At 40.6% G+C, this 22,359-nt stretch overlaps 1 protein-coding gene and 1 long non-coding RNA gene across 6 annotated transcripts in view; one reads left to right on the plus strand and one right to left on the minus strand.

Moving 5' to 3' along the window:
* Positions 1-952: 952 nt before the first annotated feature.
* Positions 953-22,359, minus strand: part of LOC118381546 (egl nine homolog 1-like) — a 65,303-nt gene continuing 43,896 nt past the window's right edge. Inside the window, exons 2-4 of the mRNA XM_052496908.1 lie at positions 17,059-17,178; positions 7,367-7,503; positions 953-1,970 (exon numbers count right to left, since the gene is read on the minus strand). Of these exons, the coding sequence (XP_052352868.1) occupies positions 1,862-1,970; positions 7,367-7,503; positions 17,059-17,178 (366 nt within the window). The 3' untranslated portion in view covers positions 953-1,861. The remainder of the gene's footprint in view (positions 1,971-7,366; positions 7,504-17,058; positions 17,179-22,359) is intronic.
* Positions 17,185-19,680, plus strand: LOC127915951 (uncharacterized). 5 transcript variants are annotated; one of them, XR_008093118.1, is made up of 5 exons: positions 17,185-17,471; positions 17,808-17,849; positions 18,165-18,206; positions 18,753-18,815; positions 19,152-19,680. It is a non-coding gene; the product is annotated as an uncharacterized LOC127915951 (long non-coding RNA). The 5 variants fall into 5 exon arrangements; XR_008093107.1 differs by lacking the exons at positions 17,185-17,471; positions 18,165-18,206 and having other exon boundaries at positions 17,625-17,828; positions 18,732-18,815; positions 19,236-19,680; XR_008093119.1 differs by lacking the exons at positions 17,185-17,471; positions 17,808-17,849; positions 18,165-18,206; positions 18,753-18,815 and adding exons at positions 18,317-18,353; positions 18,879-18,983.

The following is a 22,359-nucleotide window of genomic DNA, read 5'->3' on the forward strand; positions in this document are numbered from 1 at the left end:
AGCGTTCTCTAAATGGCCACTTCTTTTTTCTCAGCATTGTCTTCACCAAAAAGCCACAGACTCTGTCCCAAATGGAACCGTTTTCCCTACAGAGTGCACTACATTTGACCAAGGCCCATAGCTTAGTCCTGGAATAAAAAGCTAGTTCAATGGATATTCTCCATTGAGCATCTATTTTTCGGTCACTAGTCTAGTGCACTATGTAGGAAATAGGGTCCCTTTTGGGCCACAAGCAGAGAAGGGACAGTCTCTCCTTGCAGTACTGTGACGTCATGACATTCAAGGTCAGTTGTGGAATCAGTCCACCCGTAGAGCTCCAGAAAACATAACGAAATACTCTCTCTTGGTTTAGGCCTCTCCCTTTATCAGGGCATAGCACTTCATGGCTGGGGTCTTGGCTGATGGTTTGTCCCCCTCTGTTCCACCTTCGCCTCCTCTCCTTTCTCTCACAGCTGGGGTCTGATGGTTTGTTCAGTTCCACCTTCACTCCAGACAGACAGCTCCAGACACAGACAGACAGACAGACAGACAGACAGACAGACAGACAGACAGACAGACAGACAGACAGACAGACAGACAGACAGACAGACAGACAGACAGACAGACAGACAGACAGACAGACAGACAGACAGACAGACAGACAGACAGACAGACAGACAGACAGACAGACAGACAGACAGACAGACAGACAGACAGACAGACAGACAGACAGACAGACAGACAGACAGACAGACAGACAGACAGACAGACAGACAGACAGACAGACAGACAGACAGACAGACAGACAGACAGACAGACAGACAGACAGACAGACAGACAGACAGACAGACAGACAGACAGACAGACAGACAGACAGACAGACAGACAGACAGACAGACAGACAGACAGACAGACAGACAGACAGACAGACAGACAGACAGACAGACAGACAGACAGACAGACAGACAGACAGACAGACAGACAGACAGACAGACAGACAGACAGACAGACAGACAGACAGACAGACAGACAGACAGACAGACAGACAGACAGACAGACAGACAGACAGACAGACAGACAGACAGACAGAGACAGACAGGCAGACAGACAGGCAGACAGGCAGACAGACACAGACTTAGAGTAGAGGCTGACAGCGAGATGATTCTCCTAGGTTTATGGAAAGGTGTTAAAACATAAAACTTTAATTAAACGCAGAGTCTCAAACAGCCGCCTGTCCCTTTTAAAAGCTGGGCATCGGCTGTTTCAAATAAACACCGGGTCGAAATAAAAGTGTTTACCAGGTTACCATGGACACAACTATTATATTTCCACAGGCATGTGCATTAAAAACATTTGTAAAAAGAATGTTCTGTCATCGTTGCTAGCCATGGCGCCACCAACAAGAAAACACAGCATCAAATTCATGGGTGTATGATAGACAGCCTAGTCTTTGTAAGTCTGATCTGCGATAGATAATAATTGTGTTATTATAATGTTTATACTGGTAACAATAAACAGTGGGTTGGTCTTTTCAACATTTTATTGAGAAAAAGTTATGTGCATTAAGGAAATAGAAGCCCGTCTCTAAATAGAAGCCCGTCTCTAAATAGAAGCCCGTCTCTAAATAGAAGCCCGTCTCTAAATAGAAGCCCGTCTCTAAATAGAAGCCCGTCTCTAAATAGAAGCCCGTCTCTAAATAGAAGCCCGTCTCTAAATAGAAGCCCGTCTCTAAATAGAAGCCCGTCTCTAAATAGAAGCCCGTCTCTAAATAGAAGCCCGTCTCTAAATAGAAGCCCGTCTCTAAATAGAAGCCTGTCTCTAATAAGCGCCTGTTGTGTTCAATCATTGAATTAAATAAATGCCTAGGCAATTAATGAACGTTTTACGGTACATACAGTGATATCCTCATAGTAAGAGGTTTACCTGTTAGGTATTTCTCTTTAGCCCTGGCTCGCTCATCAGCATCAAAATACCACACTGTGATGGCATACCTGGAGAAGAAGAGGTCAGAATTGACATCTCTGGGAGGGAGACACCAGAGATAATAGACCAAGTTCTGGACAGGTGATACAGGTGATATAGGTTATACAGGTGAGGGTGTGTTATAAGCTGTTTGCGAGTTGAGGGTGGCTAAGGGTTGAGCGGGTGTTATAAGATGAGTTATAAAGGTGTGTCATACAGGTGTGTTATAAGAAAGTTATAAATGTGTGTTATAAGAAAGTTATACATGTGTGTTATACAGGTGTGTTATAAGAAAAGTTATAAAGGTGTGTTATACAGGTGAGTTATACAGGTGTGTTATAAAGGTGTTATAAGAAAATATATAAAGGTGTGTCATACAGGTGTGTTATAAGAAAGTTATAAATGTGTGTTATAAGAAAGTTATACATGTGTGTTATACAGGTGTGTTATAAGAAAAGTTATAAAGGTGTGTTATACAGGTGAGTTATACAGGTGTGTTATAAAGGTGTTATAAGAAAATATATAAAGGTGTGTTATACAGGTGTGTTATAAAGGTGTGTTATAAGAAAAGTTATAAAGGTGTGTTATACAGGTGTGTTATACAGGTGAGTTAAAGGTGTGTTATACAGGTGTGTTATAAGAAAAGTTATAAAGGTGTGTTATAAAGGTGTGTTATACAGGTGTGTTACACAGGTGAGTTATACAGGTGAGTTATAAAGGTGTGTTATAAGAAAAGTTATAAAGGTGTGTTATAAAGGTGTGTTATACAGGTGAGTTATACAGGTGTGTTATAAAGGTGTGTCATAAGAAAAGTTATAAAGGTGTGTTATACAGGTGAGTTATACAGGTGTGTTATAAAGGTGTTATAAGAAAAGATATAAAGGTGTGTTATACAGGTGTGTTATAAAGGTGTGTTATAAGAAAAGTTATAAAGGTGTGTTATAAAGGTGTGTTATACAGGTGTGTTACACAGGTGTGTTATACAGGTGAGTTATACAGGTGTGTTATAAGAAAAGTTATAAAGGTGTGTTATAAAGGTGTGTTATACAGGTGAGTTATACAGGTGTGTTATAAAGGTGTGTCATAAGAAAAGTTATAAAGGTGTGTTATACAGGTGAGTTATACAGGTGTGTTATAAGAAAAGTTATAAAGGTGTGTTATAAAGGTGTGTTATAAGAAAAGTTATAAAGGTGTGTTATAAAGGTGTGTTATACAGGTGTGTTACACAGGTGAGTTATACAGGTGAGTTATAAAGGTGTGTTATAAAGGTGTGTTATAAGAAAAGTTATAAAGGTGTGTTATACAGGTGAGTTATACAGGTGTGTTATAAGAAAAGTTATAAAGGTGTGTTATAAAGGTGTGTTATACAGGTGAGTTATACATGTGTGTTATAAGAAAAGTTATAAAGGTGTGTTATACAGGTGAGTTATACAGGTGTGTTATAAAGGTGTTATAAGAAAATATATAAAGGTGTGTCATACAGGTGTGTTATAAGAAAGTTATAAATGTGTGTTATAAGAAAGTTATACATGTGTGTTATACAGGTGTGTTATAAGAAAAGTTATAAAGGTGTGTTATACAGGTGAGTTATACAGGTGTGTTATAAAGGTGTTATAAGAAAATATATAAAGGTGTGTTATACAGGTGTGTTATAAAGGTGTGTTATAAGAAAAGTTATAAAGGTGTGTTATAAAGGTGTGTTATACAGGTGTGTTACACAGGTGTGTTATACAGGTGAGTTAAAGGTGTGTTATACAGGTGTGTTATAAGAAAAGTTATAAAGGTGTGTTATAAAGGTGTGTTATACAGGTGTGTTACACAGGTGAGTTATACAGATTAGTTATACAGGTGAGTTATAAAGGTGTGTTATAAGAAAAGTTAAAGGTGTGTTATACAGGTGAGTTAAGATGAGTTATAAAGGTGTGATCATAAGAAAAGTTATAAAGGTGTGTTATAAGATGAGTTATAAGGTGTGTTATAAAGGTGTTATAAGAAAAGATATAAAGGTGAGTTATACAGGTGTGTTATAAAGGTGTGTTATAAGAAAAGTTATAAAGGTGTGTTATAAAGGTGTGTTATAAGGTGTGTTATAAGGTGTGTTATAAGATGAGTTATAAGGTGTGTTATAAGAAAAGTTATAAATGAGTTGTTATAAAGGTGAGTTATACAGGTGAGTTATACAGGTGTGTTATAAAGGTGTGTCATAAGAAAAGTTATAAAGGTGTGTTATAAGGTGTGTTATAAAGGTGTTATAAGAAAAGATATAAAGGTGAGTTATAAGGTGTGTTATAAGGTGTGTTATAAGAAAAGTTATAAAGGTGTGTTATAAAGGTGTGTTATAAGGTGTGTTACACAGGTGAGTTATAAGGTGAGTTATAAAGGTGTGTTATAAAGGTGTGTTATAAGATGAGTTATACAGGTGTGTTATAAGAAAAGTTATAAAGGTGTGTTATAAAGGTGTGTTATACAGATGAGTTATACATGTGTGTTATAAGATGAAAAGTTATAAAGGTGTGTTATACAGGTGAGTTATACAGGTGTGTTATAAAGGTGTTATAAGAAAATATATAAAGGTGTGTCATACAGGTGTGTTATAAGAAAGTTATAAATGTGTTATAAGAAAGTTATACATGTGTGTTATACAGGTGTGTTATAAGAAAAGTTATAAAGGTGTGTTATACAGCTGAGTTATACAGATGTGTTATAAAGGTGTTATAAGAAAATATATAAAGGTGTGTTATAAGGTGTGTTATAAAGGTGTGTTATAAGAAAAGTTATAAAGGTGTGTTATACAGGTGTGTTATACAGGTGAGTTAAAGGTGTGTTATACAGGTGTGTTATAAGAAAAGTTATAAAGGTGTGTTATAAAGGTGTGTTATACAGGTGTGTTACACAGGTGAGTTATACAGGTGAGTTATAAAGGTGTGTTATAAGAAAAGTTAAAGGTGTGTTATACAGATTAGTTATACAGGTGAGTTATACAGGTGTGTTATAAAGGTGTGTTAAAGGTGTGTTAAAGGTGAGTTAAGATGAGTTATAAAGGTGTGATAAGGTGTGTCATAAAAGTTATAAAGGTGTGTTATAAGATGAGTTACAAGGTGTGTTATAAGATGAGTTATAAGATGAGTTATAAGATGAGTTATAAGGTGTGTTATAAGGTGTGTTATAAGATGAGTTATAAGGTGTGTTATAAGGTGTGTTATAAGGTGTGTTATAAGATGTGTTATAAGATGTGTTATAAGATGTGTTATAAGGTGTGTTATAAGATGAGTTATAAGATGAGTTATAAGATGAGTTATAAGATGAGTTATAAGGTGTGTTATAAGATGAGTTATAAGGTGTGTTATAAGGTGTGTTATAAGATGAGTTATAAGATGAGTTATAAGATGTGTTATAAGATGTGTTATAAGATGAGTTATAAGGTGTGTTATAAGATGAGTTATAAGATGAGTTATAAGGTGAAACATTATAAAGGTGTGTTATAAGGTGTGTTATAAGATGAGTTACAAGATGAGTTATAAAGGTGTGATAAGGTGTGTTATAAGATGAGTTACAAGATGAGTTATAAAGGTGTGATAAGGTGTGTTATAAGATGTGTTATAAGGTGTGTTATAAGATGAGTTATAAGATGAGTTATAAAGTGTGTTATAAGATGAGTTATAAGGTGTGTCATAAGATGAGTTATAAGATGAGTTATAAGATGAGTTATAAGATGAGTTATAAGGTGTGTTATAAGGTGTGTTATAAGGTGTGTTATACAGGTGTGTTATACAGGTGTGTTATAAGGTGTGTTATAAGGTGTGTTATGTGTTATAAAGGTGTGTTATAAAGGTGTGTTATAAGAAACATTATAAAGGTGTCTTATAAGAAAAGTTAAAGGTGTGTTAAAGGTGAGTTAAGATGAGTTATAAAGGTGTGATAAGGTGTGTCATAAGAAAAGTTATAAAGGTGTGTTATACGATGAGTTACAAGGTGTGTTATAAGATGTGTTATAAGATGAGTTATAAGATGAGTTATAAGATGAGTTATAAGATGAGTTATAAGATGAGTTATAAGATGTGTTATAAGATGAGTTATAAGGTGTGTTATAAGGTGTGTTATAAGATGAGTTATAAGATGAGTTATAAGATGAGTTATAAGATGAGTTATAAGATGAGTTATAAAGTTGTGTTATAAGGTGTGTTATAAGATGAGTTATAAGATGAGTTATAAAGGTGTGATAAGGTGTGTTATAAGATGAGTTATAATATAAAGTTGTGTTATAAGATGAGTTATAAAGTTGTGTTATAAGATGAGTTATAAGGTGTGTTGTAAGATGAGTTATAAAGGTGTGATAAGGTGTGTTATAAGATGAGTTATAATATAAAGTTGTGTTATAAGATGAGTTATAAAGTTGTGTTATAAGATGAGTTATAAGGTGTGTTGTAAGATGAGTTATAAGGTGTGATAAGGTGTGTTATAAGATGAGTTATAAGGTGTGTTATAAGATGAGTTATAAGGTGTGTCATGGTGTGTTATAAGATGAGTTATAAGGTGTGTTATAAGATGAGTTTTAAGGTGTGTCATAAGGGTGTGTCATAAGGGTGTGTTATAAGATGAGTTATAAAGTTGTGTTATAAGGTGTGTTATAAGGTGTGTTATAAGGTGTGTTATAAGATGAGTTATAAAGTTGTGTTATAAAGGTGTGTTATAAGATGAGTTATAAGATGAGTTATAAGATGAGTTATAAGGTGAGTTATAAGGTGTGTTATAAGATGAGTTATAAGATGAGTTATAAGATGAGTTATAAGGTGTGTTATAAGGTGTGTTATAAGATGAGTTATAAGATGAGTTATAAGGTGTGTTATAAGATGAGTTATAAGGTGTGTTATAAGGTGTGTTATAAGGTGTGTTATAAGGTGTGTTATAAGATGAGTTATAAGATGAGTTATAAGGTGTGTTATAAGGTGTGTTATAAGGTGTGTTATAAGGTGTGTTATAAGATGAGTTATAAGGTGTGTTATAAGATGAGTTATAAGATGAGTTATAAGGTGTGTTATAAGATGAGTTATAAGGTGTGTTATAAGATGAGTTATAAGATGTGTTATAAGATGAGTTATAAGGTGTGTTATAAGATGAGTTATAAGATGAGTTATAAGATGAGTTATAAGGTGTGTTATAAGATGAGTTATAAGATGAGTTATAAGATGAGTTATAAGATGAGTTATAAGGTGTGTTATAAGGTGTGTTATAAAGGTGTGTTATAATGTGTGTTATAAAGGTGTGTTATAAGATGAGTTATAAGATGAGTTACAAGATGAGTTATAAGGTGTGTTATAAGATGAGTTATAAAGGTGTTTTAGTTAGTTACATTTGAGTTAGTTTAACTTGACCAGGTTGTTATTTGAGTTAGTTTAGTACCTGACCAGGTAAGGTACTAACTAACCTGATAGCGTGGGCGGGCTGGACCTCGTGTGGGTTCCGTCTGTCTGACCAGAAAAACAGCAACCGGTCAAACGTAGGCTCGATGTCGGCAAACTGAGCTTTACCCTCTGGGAAGATACGCAGAACACCCCCATGTTCCTGGAACAGAACTTATCAATCAATCAAAATACCCCCGTGTTCCTGGAACAGAACATATCAATCAATCAAAATATCCCCGTGTTCCTGGAACAGAACTTATCAATCAATCAATCAATCAATCAAAATACCCCCATGTTCCTGGAACAGAACTTATCAATCAATCAAAATATCCCCATGTTCCTGGAACAGAACTTATCAATCAATCAAAATACCCCCATGTTCCTGGAACAGAACTTATCAATCAATCAATCAAAATATCCCCATGTTCCTGGAACAGAACTTATCAATCAATCAAAATATCCCCGTGTTCCTGGAACAGAACTTATCAATCAATCAAACAATCAATCAAAATATCCCCGTGTTCCTAGAACAGAACATATCAATCAATCAAAATATCCCCGTGTTCCTAGAACAGAACATATCAATCAATCAAAATATCCCCGTGTTCCTAGAACAGAACATATCAATCAATCAAAATATCCCCGTGTTCCTAGAACAGAACTTATCAATCAATCAAAATATCCCCGTGTTCCTAGAACAGAACATATCATATCAATCAATCAAAATATCCCCGTGTTCCTAGAACAGAACATATCAATCAATCAAAATATCCCCGTGTTCCTAGAACAGAACATATCAATCAATCAAAATATCCCCGTGTTCCTAGAACAGAACCCCATGTTCCTGGAACAGACCACATCAATCAATCAATCAAAATATCCCCGTGTTCCTAGAACAGAACATATCAATCAATCAATCAATCAATCAATCAATCAAAATATCCCCGTGTTCCTGGAACAGAACTTATCAATCAATCAAAATATCCCCGTGTTCCTAGAACAGAACATATCAATCAATCAATCAATCAATCAATCAATCAATCAATCAATCAATCAAAATATCCCCGTGTTTCTAGAACAGACCACAACAATAGAATGACAGATGACACGTATTTAGTACTCTGCTATAGAAAGAAATGGGTTTGACTACAAGGTCAACAGACAGATCATAGCAGCACTAAGAGCAACAGACTGTTTGAAAGGATGAGAAGGCCATTTAAAGGACCTACGGCTGAATCAGTTAACAAACGAGGAACTAGAAAAGAGATGAAGAAAAAGACCTTCTGGGTCTGTGTTCCAAATGGCTCCCTAGTCCCTTAAGAATGAACTACTGTTGACCAAGAAGTGACAGTCTAGGGAATAGGGTGCCATTTGGGACACTCGAGTGGTGGAGGACTTAGGGAGGAGAGCGGTGGATAGGAAGTGGCGTGGGAACGGTCTTTCCTGCTGAGCAATCACAAGAATAATCTAACAGGAAGTTAGTTAATAGAACCCGGAGACTCGAAATCAACCTTTCACAAATACTACGATGTGATAGGCTGTTCTCTACACACATGTTAATACTACGATGTGATAGGCTGTTCTCTACACACATGTTAATACTACGATGTGATAGGCTGTTCTCTACACACATGTTAATACTACGATATGATAGGCTGTTCTCTACACACATGTTAATACTACGATGTGATAGGCTGTTCTCTACACACATGTTAATACTACGATGTGATAGGCTGTTCTCTACACACATGTTAATACTACGACGATATGATAGGCTGTTCTCTACACACATGTTAATACTACGATGTGATAGGCTGTTCTCTACACACATGTTAATACTACGATGTGATAGGCTGTTCTCTACACACATGTTAATACTACGATGTGATAGGCTGTTCTCTACACACATGTTAACACTACGATATGATAGGCTGTTTGTTCTCTACACACATGTTAATACTACGATATGATAGGCTGTTCTCTACACACATGTTAATACTACGATATGATAGGCTGTTCTCTATACACATGTTAATACTATGATGAGATAGGCTGTTCTCTACACACATGTTAATACTACGATATGATAGGCTGTTCTCTACACACATGTTAATACTACGATGTGATAGGCTGTTCTCTACACAAACTAGAGATCAATAACACCAGACACCTGACCAGAAACTACAGATCAATAAACACCAGACACCTGACCACAAACTACAGATCAATAAACACCAGACACCTGACCACAAACTACAGATCAATAAACACCAGACACCTGACTACAAACTACAGATCAATAAACACCAGACACCTGACCACAAACTACAGATCAATAAACACCAGACACCTGACCACAAACTACAGATCAATAAACACCAGACACCTGACCACAAACTACAGATCAATAACACCAGACACCTGACCACAAACTACAGATCAATAAACACCAGACACCTGACCACAAACTACAGATCAATAAACACCAGACACCTGACCACAAACTACAGATCAATAAACACCAGACACCTGACTACAAACCAATAAACACCAGACACCTGACTACAAACCAATAAACACCAGACACCTGACCACAAACTACAGATCAATAACACCAGACACCTGACCACAAACTACAGATCAATAAACACCAGACACCTGACCACAAACTACAGATCAATAAACACCAGACACCTGACCACAAACTACAGATCAATAAACACCAGACACCTGACTACAAACCAATAAACACCAGACACCTGACTACAAACCAATAAACACCAGACACCTGACCACAAACTAGAGATCAATAAACACCAGACACCTGACCACAAACTAGAGATCAATAACACCAGACACCTGACCACAAACTACAGATCAATAAACACCAGACACCTGACCACAAACTAGAGATCAATAACACCAGACAACTGACCACAAACTACAGATCAATAAACACCAGACACCTGACCACAAACTACAGATCAATAAACACCAGACACCTGACCACAAACTACAGATCAATAAACACCAGACACCTGACCACAAACTACAGATCAATAAACACCAGACACCTGACCACAAACTAGAGATCAATAACACCAGACACCTGACCACAAACTACAGATCAATAAACACCAGACACCTGACCACAAACTAGAGATCAATAAACACCAGACACCTGACCACAAACTACAGATCAATAAACACCAGACACCTGACCACAAACTACAGATCAATAAACAGACACCTGACCACAAACTAGAGATCAATAACACCAGACCACAAACTACAGATCAATAAACACCAGACACCTGACCACAAACTACAGATCAATAAACACCAGACACCTGACCACAAACTAGAGATCAATAAACACCAGACACCTGACCACAAACTAGAGATCAATAAACACCAGACACCTGACCACAAACTACAGATCAATAAACACCAGACACCTGACCACAAACTACAGATCAATAAACACCAGACACCTGACTACAAACCAATAAACACCAGACACCTGACCACAAACTACAGATCAATAAACACCAGACACCTGACCACAAACTACAGATTAATAAACACCAGACACCTGACCACAAACTACAGATCAATAAACACCAGACACCTGACCACAAACTACAGATCAATAAACACCAGACACCTGACCACAAACTACAGATCAATAACACCAGACACCTGACCACAAACTACAGATCAATAAACACCAGACACCTGACCACAAACTACAGATCAATAAACACCAGACACCTGACCACAAACTACAGATCAATAAACACCAGACACCTGACTACAAACCAATAAACACCAGACACCTGACCACAAACTACAGATCAATAAACACCAGACACCTGACCACAAACTACAGATCAATAAACACCAGACACCTGACCACAAACTACAGATCAATAAACACCAGACACCTGACCACAAACTACAGATCAATAAACACCAGACACCTGACCACAAACTACAGATCAATAAACACCAGACACCTGACCACAAACTACAGATCAATAAACACCAGACACCTGACCACAAACTACAGATCAATAAACACCAGACACCTGACCACAAACTACAGATCAATAAACACCAGACACCTGACTACAAACCAATAAACACCAGACACCTGACTACAAACCAATAAACACCAGACACCTGACCACAAACTAGAGATCAATAAACACCAGACACCTGACCACAAACTAGAGATCAATAACACCAGACACCTGACCACAAACTACAGATCAATAAACACCAGACACCTGACCACAAACTACAGATCAATAAACACCAGACACCTGACCACAAACTAGAGATCAATAAACACCAGACACCTGACCACAAACTAGAGATCAATAACACCAGACACCTGACCACAAACTACAGATCAATAAACACCAGACACCTGACCACAAACTACAGATCAATAAACACCAGACACCTGACCACAAACTACAGATCAATAAACACCAGACACCTCACCACAAACTAGAGATCAATAAACACCAGACACCTGACCACAAACTACAGATCAATAAACACCAGACACCTGACCACAAACTACAGATCAATAAACACCAGACACCTGACCACAAACTACAGATCAATAAACACCAGACACCTGACCACAAACTAGAGATCAATAACACCAGACAACTGACCACAAACTACAGATCAATAAACACCAGACACCTGACCACAAACTACAGATCAATAAACACCAGACACCTGACCACAAACTACAGATCAATAAACACCAGACACCTGACCACAAACTACAGATCAATAAACACCAGACACCTGACTACAAACCAATAAACACCAGACACCTGACTACAAACCAATAAACACCAGACACCTGACTACAAACCAATAAACACCAGACACCTGACCACAAACTAGAGATCAATAAACACCAGACACCTGACCACAAACTAGAGATCAATAACACCAGACACCTGACCACAAACTACAGATCAATAAACACCAGACACGTGACCACAAACTAGAGATCAATAACACCAGACAACTGACCACAAACTACAGATCAATAAACACCAGACACCTGACCACAAACTACAGATCAATAACACCAGACACCTGACCACAAACTAGAGATCAATAACACCAGACACCTGACCACAAACTACAGATCAATAAACACCAGACACCTGACCACAAACTAGAGATCAATAAACACCAGACACCTGACCACAAACTAGAGATCAATAAACACCAGACACCTGACCACAAACTAGAGATCAATAAACACCAGACACCTGACCACAAACTAGAGATCAATAAACACCAGACACCTGACCACAAACTAGAGATCAATAAACACCAGACACCTGACCACAAACTAGAGATCAATAAACACCAGACACCTGACCACAAACTACAGATCAATAAACACCAGACACCTGACCACAAACTACAGATCAATAAACACCAGACACCTGACCACAAACTACAGATCAATAAACACCAGACACCTGACCACAAACTACAGATCAATAAACACCAGACACCTGACTACAAACCAATAAACACCAGACACCTGACCACAAACTAGAGATCAATAAACACCAGACACCTGACCACAAACTAGAGATCAATAACACCAGACAACTGACCACAAACTACAGATCAATAATCACCAGACACCTGACCACAAACTACAGATCAATAAACACCAGACACCTGACCACAAACTACAGATCAATAAACACCAGACACCTGACCACAAACTACAGATCAATAAACACCAGACACCTGACCACAAACTACAGATCAATAAACACCAGACACCTGACCACAAACTAGAGATCAATAACACCAGACACCTGACCACAAACTACAGATCAATAAACACCAGACACCTGACCACAAACTAGAGATCAATAAACACCAGACACCTGACCACAAACTACAGATCAATAAACACCAGACACCTGACCACAAACTACAGATCAATAAACAGACACCTGACCACAAACTAGAGATCAATAACACCAGACCACAAACTACAGATCAATAAACACCAGACACCTGACCACAAACTACAGATCAATAAACACCAGACACCTGACCACAAACTAGAGATCAATAAACACCAGACACCTGACCACAAACTAGAGATCAATAAACACCAGACACCTGACCACAAACTACAGATCAATAAACACCAGACACCTGACCACAAACTACAGATCAATAAACACCAGACACCTGACTACAAACCAATAAACACCAGACACCTGACCACAAACTACAGATCAATAAACACCAGACACCTGACCACAAACTACAGATTAATAAACACCAGACACCTGACCACAAACTACAGATCAATAAACACCAGACACCTGACTACAAACTACAGATCAATAAACACCAGACACCTGACCACAAACTACAGATCAATAAACACCAGACACCTGACCACAAACTACAGATCAATAAACACCAGACACCTGACCACAAACTACAGATCAATAACACCAGACACCTGACCACAAACTACAGATCAATAAACACCAGACACCTGACCACAAACTACAGATCAATAAACACCAGACACCTGACCACAAACTACAGATCAATAAACACCAGACACCTGACTACAAACCAATAAACACCAGACACCTGACCACAAACTACAGATCAATAAACACCAGACACCTGACCACAAACTACAGATCAATAAACACCAGACACCTGACCACAAACTACAGATCAATAAACACCAGACACCTGACCACAAACTACAGATCAATAAACACCAGACACCTGACCACAAACTACAGATCAATAAACACCAGACACCTGACCACAAACTACAGATCAATAAACACCAGACACCTGACCACAAACTACAGATCAATAAACACCAGACACCTGACCACAAACTACAGATCAATAAACACCAGACACCTGACTACAAACCAATAAACACCAGACACCTGACTACAAACCAATAAACACCAGACACCTGACCACAAACTAGAGATCAATAAACACCAGACACCTGACCACAAACTAGAGATCAATAACACCAGACACCTGACCACAAACTACAGATCAATAAACACCAGACACCTGACCACAAACTACAGATCAATAAACACCAGACACCTGACCACAAACTAGAGATCAATAAACACCAGACACCTGACCACAAACTAGAGATCAATAACACCAGACACCTGACCACAAACTACAGATCAATAAACACCAGACACCTGACCACAAACTACAGATCAATAAACACCAGACACCTGACCACAAACTACAGATCAATAAACACCAGACACCTGACCACAAACTAGAGATCAATAAACACCAGACACCTGACCACAAACTACAGATCAATAAACACCAGACACCTGACCACAAACTACAGATCAATAAACACCAGACACCTGACCACAAACTACAGATCAATAAACACCAGACACCTGACCACAAACTAGAGATCAATAACACCAGACAACTGACCACAAACTACAGATCAATAAACACCAGACACCTGACCACAAACTACAGATCAATAAACACCAGACACCTGACTACAAAACAGATCAATAAACACCAGACACCTGACCACAAACTACAGATCAATAAACACCAGACACTGACTACAAACCAATAAACACAGACAACTACAAACCAATAAACACCAGACACCTGACTACAAACCAATAAACACCAGACACCTGACCACAAACTAGAGATCAATAAACACCAGACACCTGACCACAAACTAGAGATCAATAACACCAGACACCTGACCACAAACTACAGATCAATAAACACCAGACACCTGACCACAAACTAGAGATCAATAACACCAGACAACTGACCACAAACTACAGATCAATAAACACCAGACACCTGACCACAAACTACAGATCAATAACACCAGACACCTGACCACAAACTAGAGATCAATAACACCAGACACCTGACCACAAACTACAGATCAATAAACACCAGACACCTGACCACAAACTAGAGATCAATAAACACCAGACACCTGACCACAAACTAGAGATCAATAAACACCAGACACCTGACCACAAACTAGAGATCAATAAACACCAGACACCTGACCACAAACTAGAGATCAATAAACACCAGACACCTGACCACAAACTAGAGATCAATAAACACCAGACACCTGACCACAAACTACAGATCAATAAACACCAGACACCTGACCACAAACTACAGATCAATAAACACCAGACACCTGACCACAAACTACAGATCAATAAACACCAGACACCTGACCACAAACTACAGATCAATAAACACCAGACACCTGACTACAAACCAATAAACACCAGACACCTGACCACAAACTAGAGATCAATAAACACCAGACACCTGACCACAAACTAGAGATCAATAACACCAGACAACTGACCACAAACTACAGATCAATAATCACCAGACACCTGACCACAAACTACAGATCAATAAACACCAGACACCTGACCACAAACTACAGATCAATAAACACCAGACACCTGACCACAAACTAGAGATCAATAAACACCAGACACCTGACCACAAACTAGAGATCAATAAACACCAGACACCTGACCACAAACTAGAGATCAATAAACACCAGACACCTGACCACAAACTAGAGATCAATAAACACCAGACACCTGACCACAAACTAGAGATCAATAAACACCAGACACCTGACCACAAACTAGAGATCAATAAACACCAGACACCTGACCACAAACTAGAGATCAATAAACACCAGACACCTGACCACAAACTAGAGATCAATAAACACAAGACACCTGACTACAAACTGCAGATCAATAAACACCAGACACCTGACCACAAACTACAGATCAATAAACACCAGACACCTGACCACAAACTAGAGATCAATAAACACAAGACACCTGACTACAAACTGCAGATCAATAAACACCAGACACCTGACCACAAACTACAGATCAATAAACACCAGACACCTGACCACAAACTACAGATCAATAAACACCAGACACCTGACCACAAACTAGAGATCAATAAACACCAGACACCTGACCACAAACTACAGATCAATAAACACCAGACACCTGACCACAAACTACAGATCAATAAACACCAGACACCTGACCACAAACTACAGATCAATAAACACCAGACACCTGACCACAAACTAGAGATCAATAAACACCAGACACCTGACCACAAACTAGAGATCAATAAACACCAGACACCTGACCACAAACTACAGATCAATAAACACCAGTCCCATTCAGGATGCCGGGCATGTGTCCTAGCTCACCCTATTCCCTACTTGGCTCTGGTCAAACCCAAAGGATCTTGTTCACCCTCTGTGCTGGAGGGTTCATTTCAGTATAACTGTAGACAGTAATATTTAATACCTTGGTATTTCAGTCTCTGTGCTGGAGGGTTCATTTCAGTACAACTGTAGACAGTAATATTTAATACCTTGGTATCTCAGTCTCTGTGCTAGAGGGTTCATTTCAGTATAACTGTAGACAGTAATATTTAATACCTTGGTATCTCAGTCTCTGTGCTAGAGGGTTCATTTCAGTATAACTGGAGTCAGTAATATTTAATACCTTGGTATTTCAGTCTCTATGCTAGAGGGTTCATTTCAGTATAACTGGAGACAGTAATGTACCTTGGTGTCCCAGTCTTTATTTAGGTAGTATATACAGGTGACACATCGCCCGTCTCCATTCGGATTGTCCACATGGCGTACGTATCCGGTCCCGTTGCCTGGGTAACACGCCACCATCGCCTAGACAACAGAACATAAACATTATGATGATTGCCTTGGAAGGAGATGATTAGTCCTGACACTCTTAAGAACGTGATACCATTACTCATGCCAACATTAACTGTCCCTCACGATTAGACCTAGGAAGGTGACCCACACACACTCCCGCTATGAATGTTACACCCTCCGTTATTGATGTTACAGTCTAAAATAGACATTCAAATAAAAATAATTTGGAATGTTAAAAAAAATGTAAACGGAAGTTGCAAAACCTTAGAATTGCATAATTATAGGTAGACACCACACCCTGACAGGTAGACACCACACCCTGACAGGTAGACGCCACACCCTGACAGGTAGACGCCACACCCTGACAGGTAGACGCCACACCCTGACAGGTAGACGCCACACCCTGACAGGTAGACACCACACCCTGACAGGTAGACACCACACCCTGACAGGTAGTCGCCACACCCTGACAGGTAGACGCCACACCCTGACAGGTAGACGCCACACCCTGACAGGTAGACGCCACACCCTGACAGGTAGACGCCACACCCTGACAGGTAGACGCCACACCCTGACAGGTAGACGCCACACCCTGACAGGTAGACGCCACACCCTGACAGGTAGACGCCACACCCTGACAGGTAGACACCACACCCTAACAGGTAGACACCACACCCTGACAGGTAGACACCACACCCTGACAGGTAGACACCACACCCTGACAGGTAGACACCACACCCTGACATGTAGACACCACACCCTAATAGGTAGACACCACACGCTGACAGGTAGACACCACACCCTAACATGTAGTCACCACACCCTGACAGGTAGACGCCACACCCTGACAGGTAGACGCCACACCCTGACAGGTAGACGCCACACCCTGACAGGTAGACGCCACACCCTGACAGGTAGACGCCACACCCTGACAGGTAGACGCCACACCCTGACAGGTAGACGCCACACCCTGACAGGTAGACGCCACACCCTGACAGGTAGACGCCACACCCTGACAGGTAGACACCACACCCTGACAGGTAGACGCCACACCCTGACAGGTAGACACCACACCCTAACAGGAAGCCTGAATAGTAGACAAGCCAGACACCACACCATGACAGGTAGACACCACACCCTAACAGGAAGCCTGAATAGTAGACAAGCCAGACACCACACCCTGACAGGTAGACACCACACCCTAACAGGAAGCCTGAATAGTAGACAAGCCAGACACCACACCCTGACAGGTAGACACCACACCCTAACAGGAAGCCTGAATAGTAGACAAGCCAGACACCACACCCTGACAGGTAGACGCCACACCCTGACAGGTAGACGCCACACCCTGACAGGTAGACGCCACACCCTGACAGGTAGACGCCACACCCTGACAGGTAGACGCCACACCCTGACAGGTAGACGCCACACCCTGACAGGTAGACGCCACACCCTGACAGGTAGACGCCACACCCTGACAGGTAGACACCACACCCTGACAGGTAGACACCACACCCTAACAGGTAGACACCACACGCTGACAGGTAGACACCACACTCTAACAGGTAGACACCACACGCTGACAGGTAGACACCACACCCTAACAGGAAGCCTGAATAGTAGACAAGCCAGACACCACACCCTGACAGGTAGACACCACACCCTAACAGGTAGACACCACACCCTAACAGGTAGACACCACACGCTGACAGGTAGACACCACACGCTGACAGGTAGACACCACACCCTAACAGGTAGTCACCACACCCTGACAGGTAGACTCCACACCCTGACAGGTAGACTCCACACCCTGACAGGTAGACGCCACACCCTGACAGGTAGACGCCACACCCTGACAGGTAGACACCACACCCTGACAGGTAGACACCACACCCTGACAGGTAGACACCACACCCTGACAGGTAGACACTACACCCTAACAGGAAGCCTGAATAGTAGACAAGCCAGACACCACACCCTGACAGGTAGACACCACACCCTGACAGGTAGACACCACACCCTGACAGGTAGACACCACACCCTGACAGGTAGACACCACACCCTAACAGGTAGACACCACACCCTAACAGGTAGTCACCACACCCTGACAGGTAGACTCCACACCCTGACAGGTAGACTCCACACCCTGACAGGTAGACACCACACCCTGACAGGTAGACACCACACCCTAACAGGAAGCCTGAATAGTAGACAAGCCAGACACCACACCCTGACAGGTAGACACCACACCCTAACAGGAAGCCTGAATAGTAGACAAGCCAGACACCACACCCTAAATAGGTGTCATAGGTGTCAGATAGGATCATCTAGAACAGAGGTCCAGAGCCTGCTGCTCTTCTGTTCTACCTGGTAATTCATTGCACCTACCTGGTGTCCCAGGTCTAAATGAGTCCCTGACTAAAGGGGAATCACCTACCTGGTGTCCCAGGTCTAAATGAGTCCCTGACTAAAGGGGAATCACCTACCTGGTGTCCCAGGTCTAAATGAGTCCCTGACTAAAGGGGAATCACCTACCTGGTGTCCCAGGTCTAAATGAGTCCCTGATTAGAGGGGAATCACCTACCTGGTGTCCCAGGTCTAAATGAGTCCCTGATTAGAGGGGAATCACCTACCTGGTGTCCCAGGTCTAAATGAGTCCTTGATAAGAGAACAATGAAAACACAGAGCGGAACTGGTTTGGAGGTTCTGAGTTGAGTGGTCTAGACTCTAGAGCCCACAAACTCAACACTGGACGTTGATGCCTGTGTAACAGTATAACTTTAGACCGTCCCCTCGCCCATACCCGGGCGCGAACCAGGGACCCTCTGCACACATCAACAACAGTCACCCACGAAGCATCGTTACCCATCGCTCCACAAAAGCAGCGGCCCTTGCAGAGCAAAGGGAAACTACTACTTCATGGTCTCAGAGCAAGTGACGTCACGATTGAAAAGCTATTTAGCGCGTACCACCGCTAACTAAGCTAGCCGTTTCACACCTAATAAACAAAGCACCGTGCATAATAAACAAAGCACCGTGCCTAATAAACAAAGCGCCGTACCTAATAAACAAAGCACCGTACCTAATAAACAAAGCACCGTGCCTAATAAACAAAGCACCGTGCCTAACAAACAAAGCACCGTGCCTAATAAATCAAATCAAATCAAATTTATTTATATAGCCCTTCGTACATCAGCTGATATCTCAAAGTGCTGTACAGAAACCCAGCCTAAAACCCCAAACAGCAAACAATGCAGGTGTAAAAGCACCGTACCTAATAAACAAAGCACCGTGCCTAATAAACAAAGCACCGTGCCTAATAAACAAAGCACCGTACCTAATAAACAAAGCACCGTACCTAATAAACAAAGCACCGTGTCTAATAAACAAAGCACCGTACCTAATAAACAAAGCACCGTACCTAATAAACAAAGCACCGTGCCTAATAAACAAAGCACCGTACCTAATAAACAAAGCACCGTACCTAATAAACAAAGCACCGTACCTAATAAACAAAGCACCGTACCTAATAAACAAAGCACCTCGCCTAATAAACAAAGCACCGTGCCCTAATAAACAAAGCACCGTGCCCTAATAAACAAAGCACCGTACCTAATAAACAAAGCACCGTGCCTAATAAACAAAGCACCGTGCCTAATAAACAAAGCACCGTGCCTAATAAACAAAGCACCGTACCTAATAAACAAAGCACCGTACCTAATAAACAAAGCACCGTGCCTAATAAACAAAGCACCGTGCCTAATAAACAAAGCACCGTGCCTAATAAACAAAGCACCGTGCCTAATAAACAAAGCACCGTACCTAATAAACAAAGCACCGTACCTAATAAACAAAGCCCCGTACCTAATAAACAAAGCACCGTGCCTAATAAACAAAGCCCCGTACCTAATAAACAAAGCACCGTAACCTAATAAACAAAGCACCGTGCCTAATAAACAAAGCACCATACCTAATAAACAAAGCACCGTACCTAATAAACAAAGCACCGTGCCTAATAAACAAAGCACCGTACCTAATAAACAAAGCACCGTACCTAATAAACAAAGCACCGTACCTAATAAACAAAGCACCGTACCTAATAAACAAAGCACCGTACCTAATAAACAAAGCACCGTACCTAATAAACAAAGCACCGTACCTAATAAACAAAGCACCGTACCTAATAAACAAAGCACCGTACCTAATAAACAAAGCACCGTGCCTAATAAACAAAGCACCGTGCCTAATAAACAAAGCACCGTGCCTAATAAACAAAGCACCGTACCTAATAAACAAAGCACCGTACCTAATAAACAAAGCACCGTACCTAATAAACAAAGCACCGTACCTAATAAACAAAGCACCGTGTCTAATAAACAAAGCACCGTACCTAATAAACAAAGCACTGTGCCTAATAAACAAAGCACCGTACCTAATAAACAAAGCACCGTACCTAATAAACAAAGCACCGTACCTAATAAACAAAGCACCGTACCTAATAAACAAAGCACCGTACCTAATAAACAAAGCACCGTACCTAATAAACAGACCAGTGAGTATTTCAGAAGATCATTTTCGCTAGAACACGTGATTTTCAAGATGTCAACAAACGTCAATAAAAGTCTGGAGACATTTAAAAACTAGCACAGAACATGAGGTGATTCTGAAGCTACGATATGACACACACAACTGTTACGGATAGCATAACTGGGAAGAACACACACTGACAGTGAAAAGAGAGAAACCAGACAAACGTCGACGAACGAGAACATTTCATGATAATCCTATGTATGTTCTACAAAAAAGTTAAAATAAAAAAAACCCTCACCAAAGTTACATCGCCTGTCCCCGATATCTTTACTAGATTGTCAACAAAACAGGACCCTTCCATTTGGTCTGCGTCCATCACCCTGCAGCACGCTCTGCAGGGCACAACCATCCAATGACTAGTGGCTAGGCCAGCCTCCCTCATGCTGCAGCACGCTGTGCAGGGCTCGTAGCACAACCATCCACTGACTAGTGGCTAGGCCAGCCTCCCTCATGCTGCAGCACGCTCTGCAGGGCACGTAGCACTACCATCCAATGACTAGTGGCTAGGCCAGCCTCCCTCATGCTGCAGCACGCTCTGCAGGACACGTAGCACAACCATCCACTGACTAGTGGCTAGGCCAGCCTCCCTCACCCTGCAGCACG

This window comes from Oncorhynchus keta, chromosome 3 (genome assembly GCF_023373465.1).
Source record: "Oncorhynchus keta strain PuntledgeMale-10-30-2019 chromosome 3, Oket_V2, whole genome shotgun sequence".
Classification (NCBI taxonomy): Eukaryota; Metazoa; Chordata; class Actinopteri; order Salmoniformes; family Salmonidae; genus Oncorhynchus; species Oncorhynchus keta.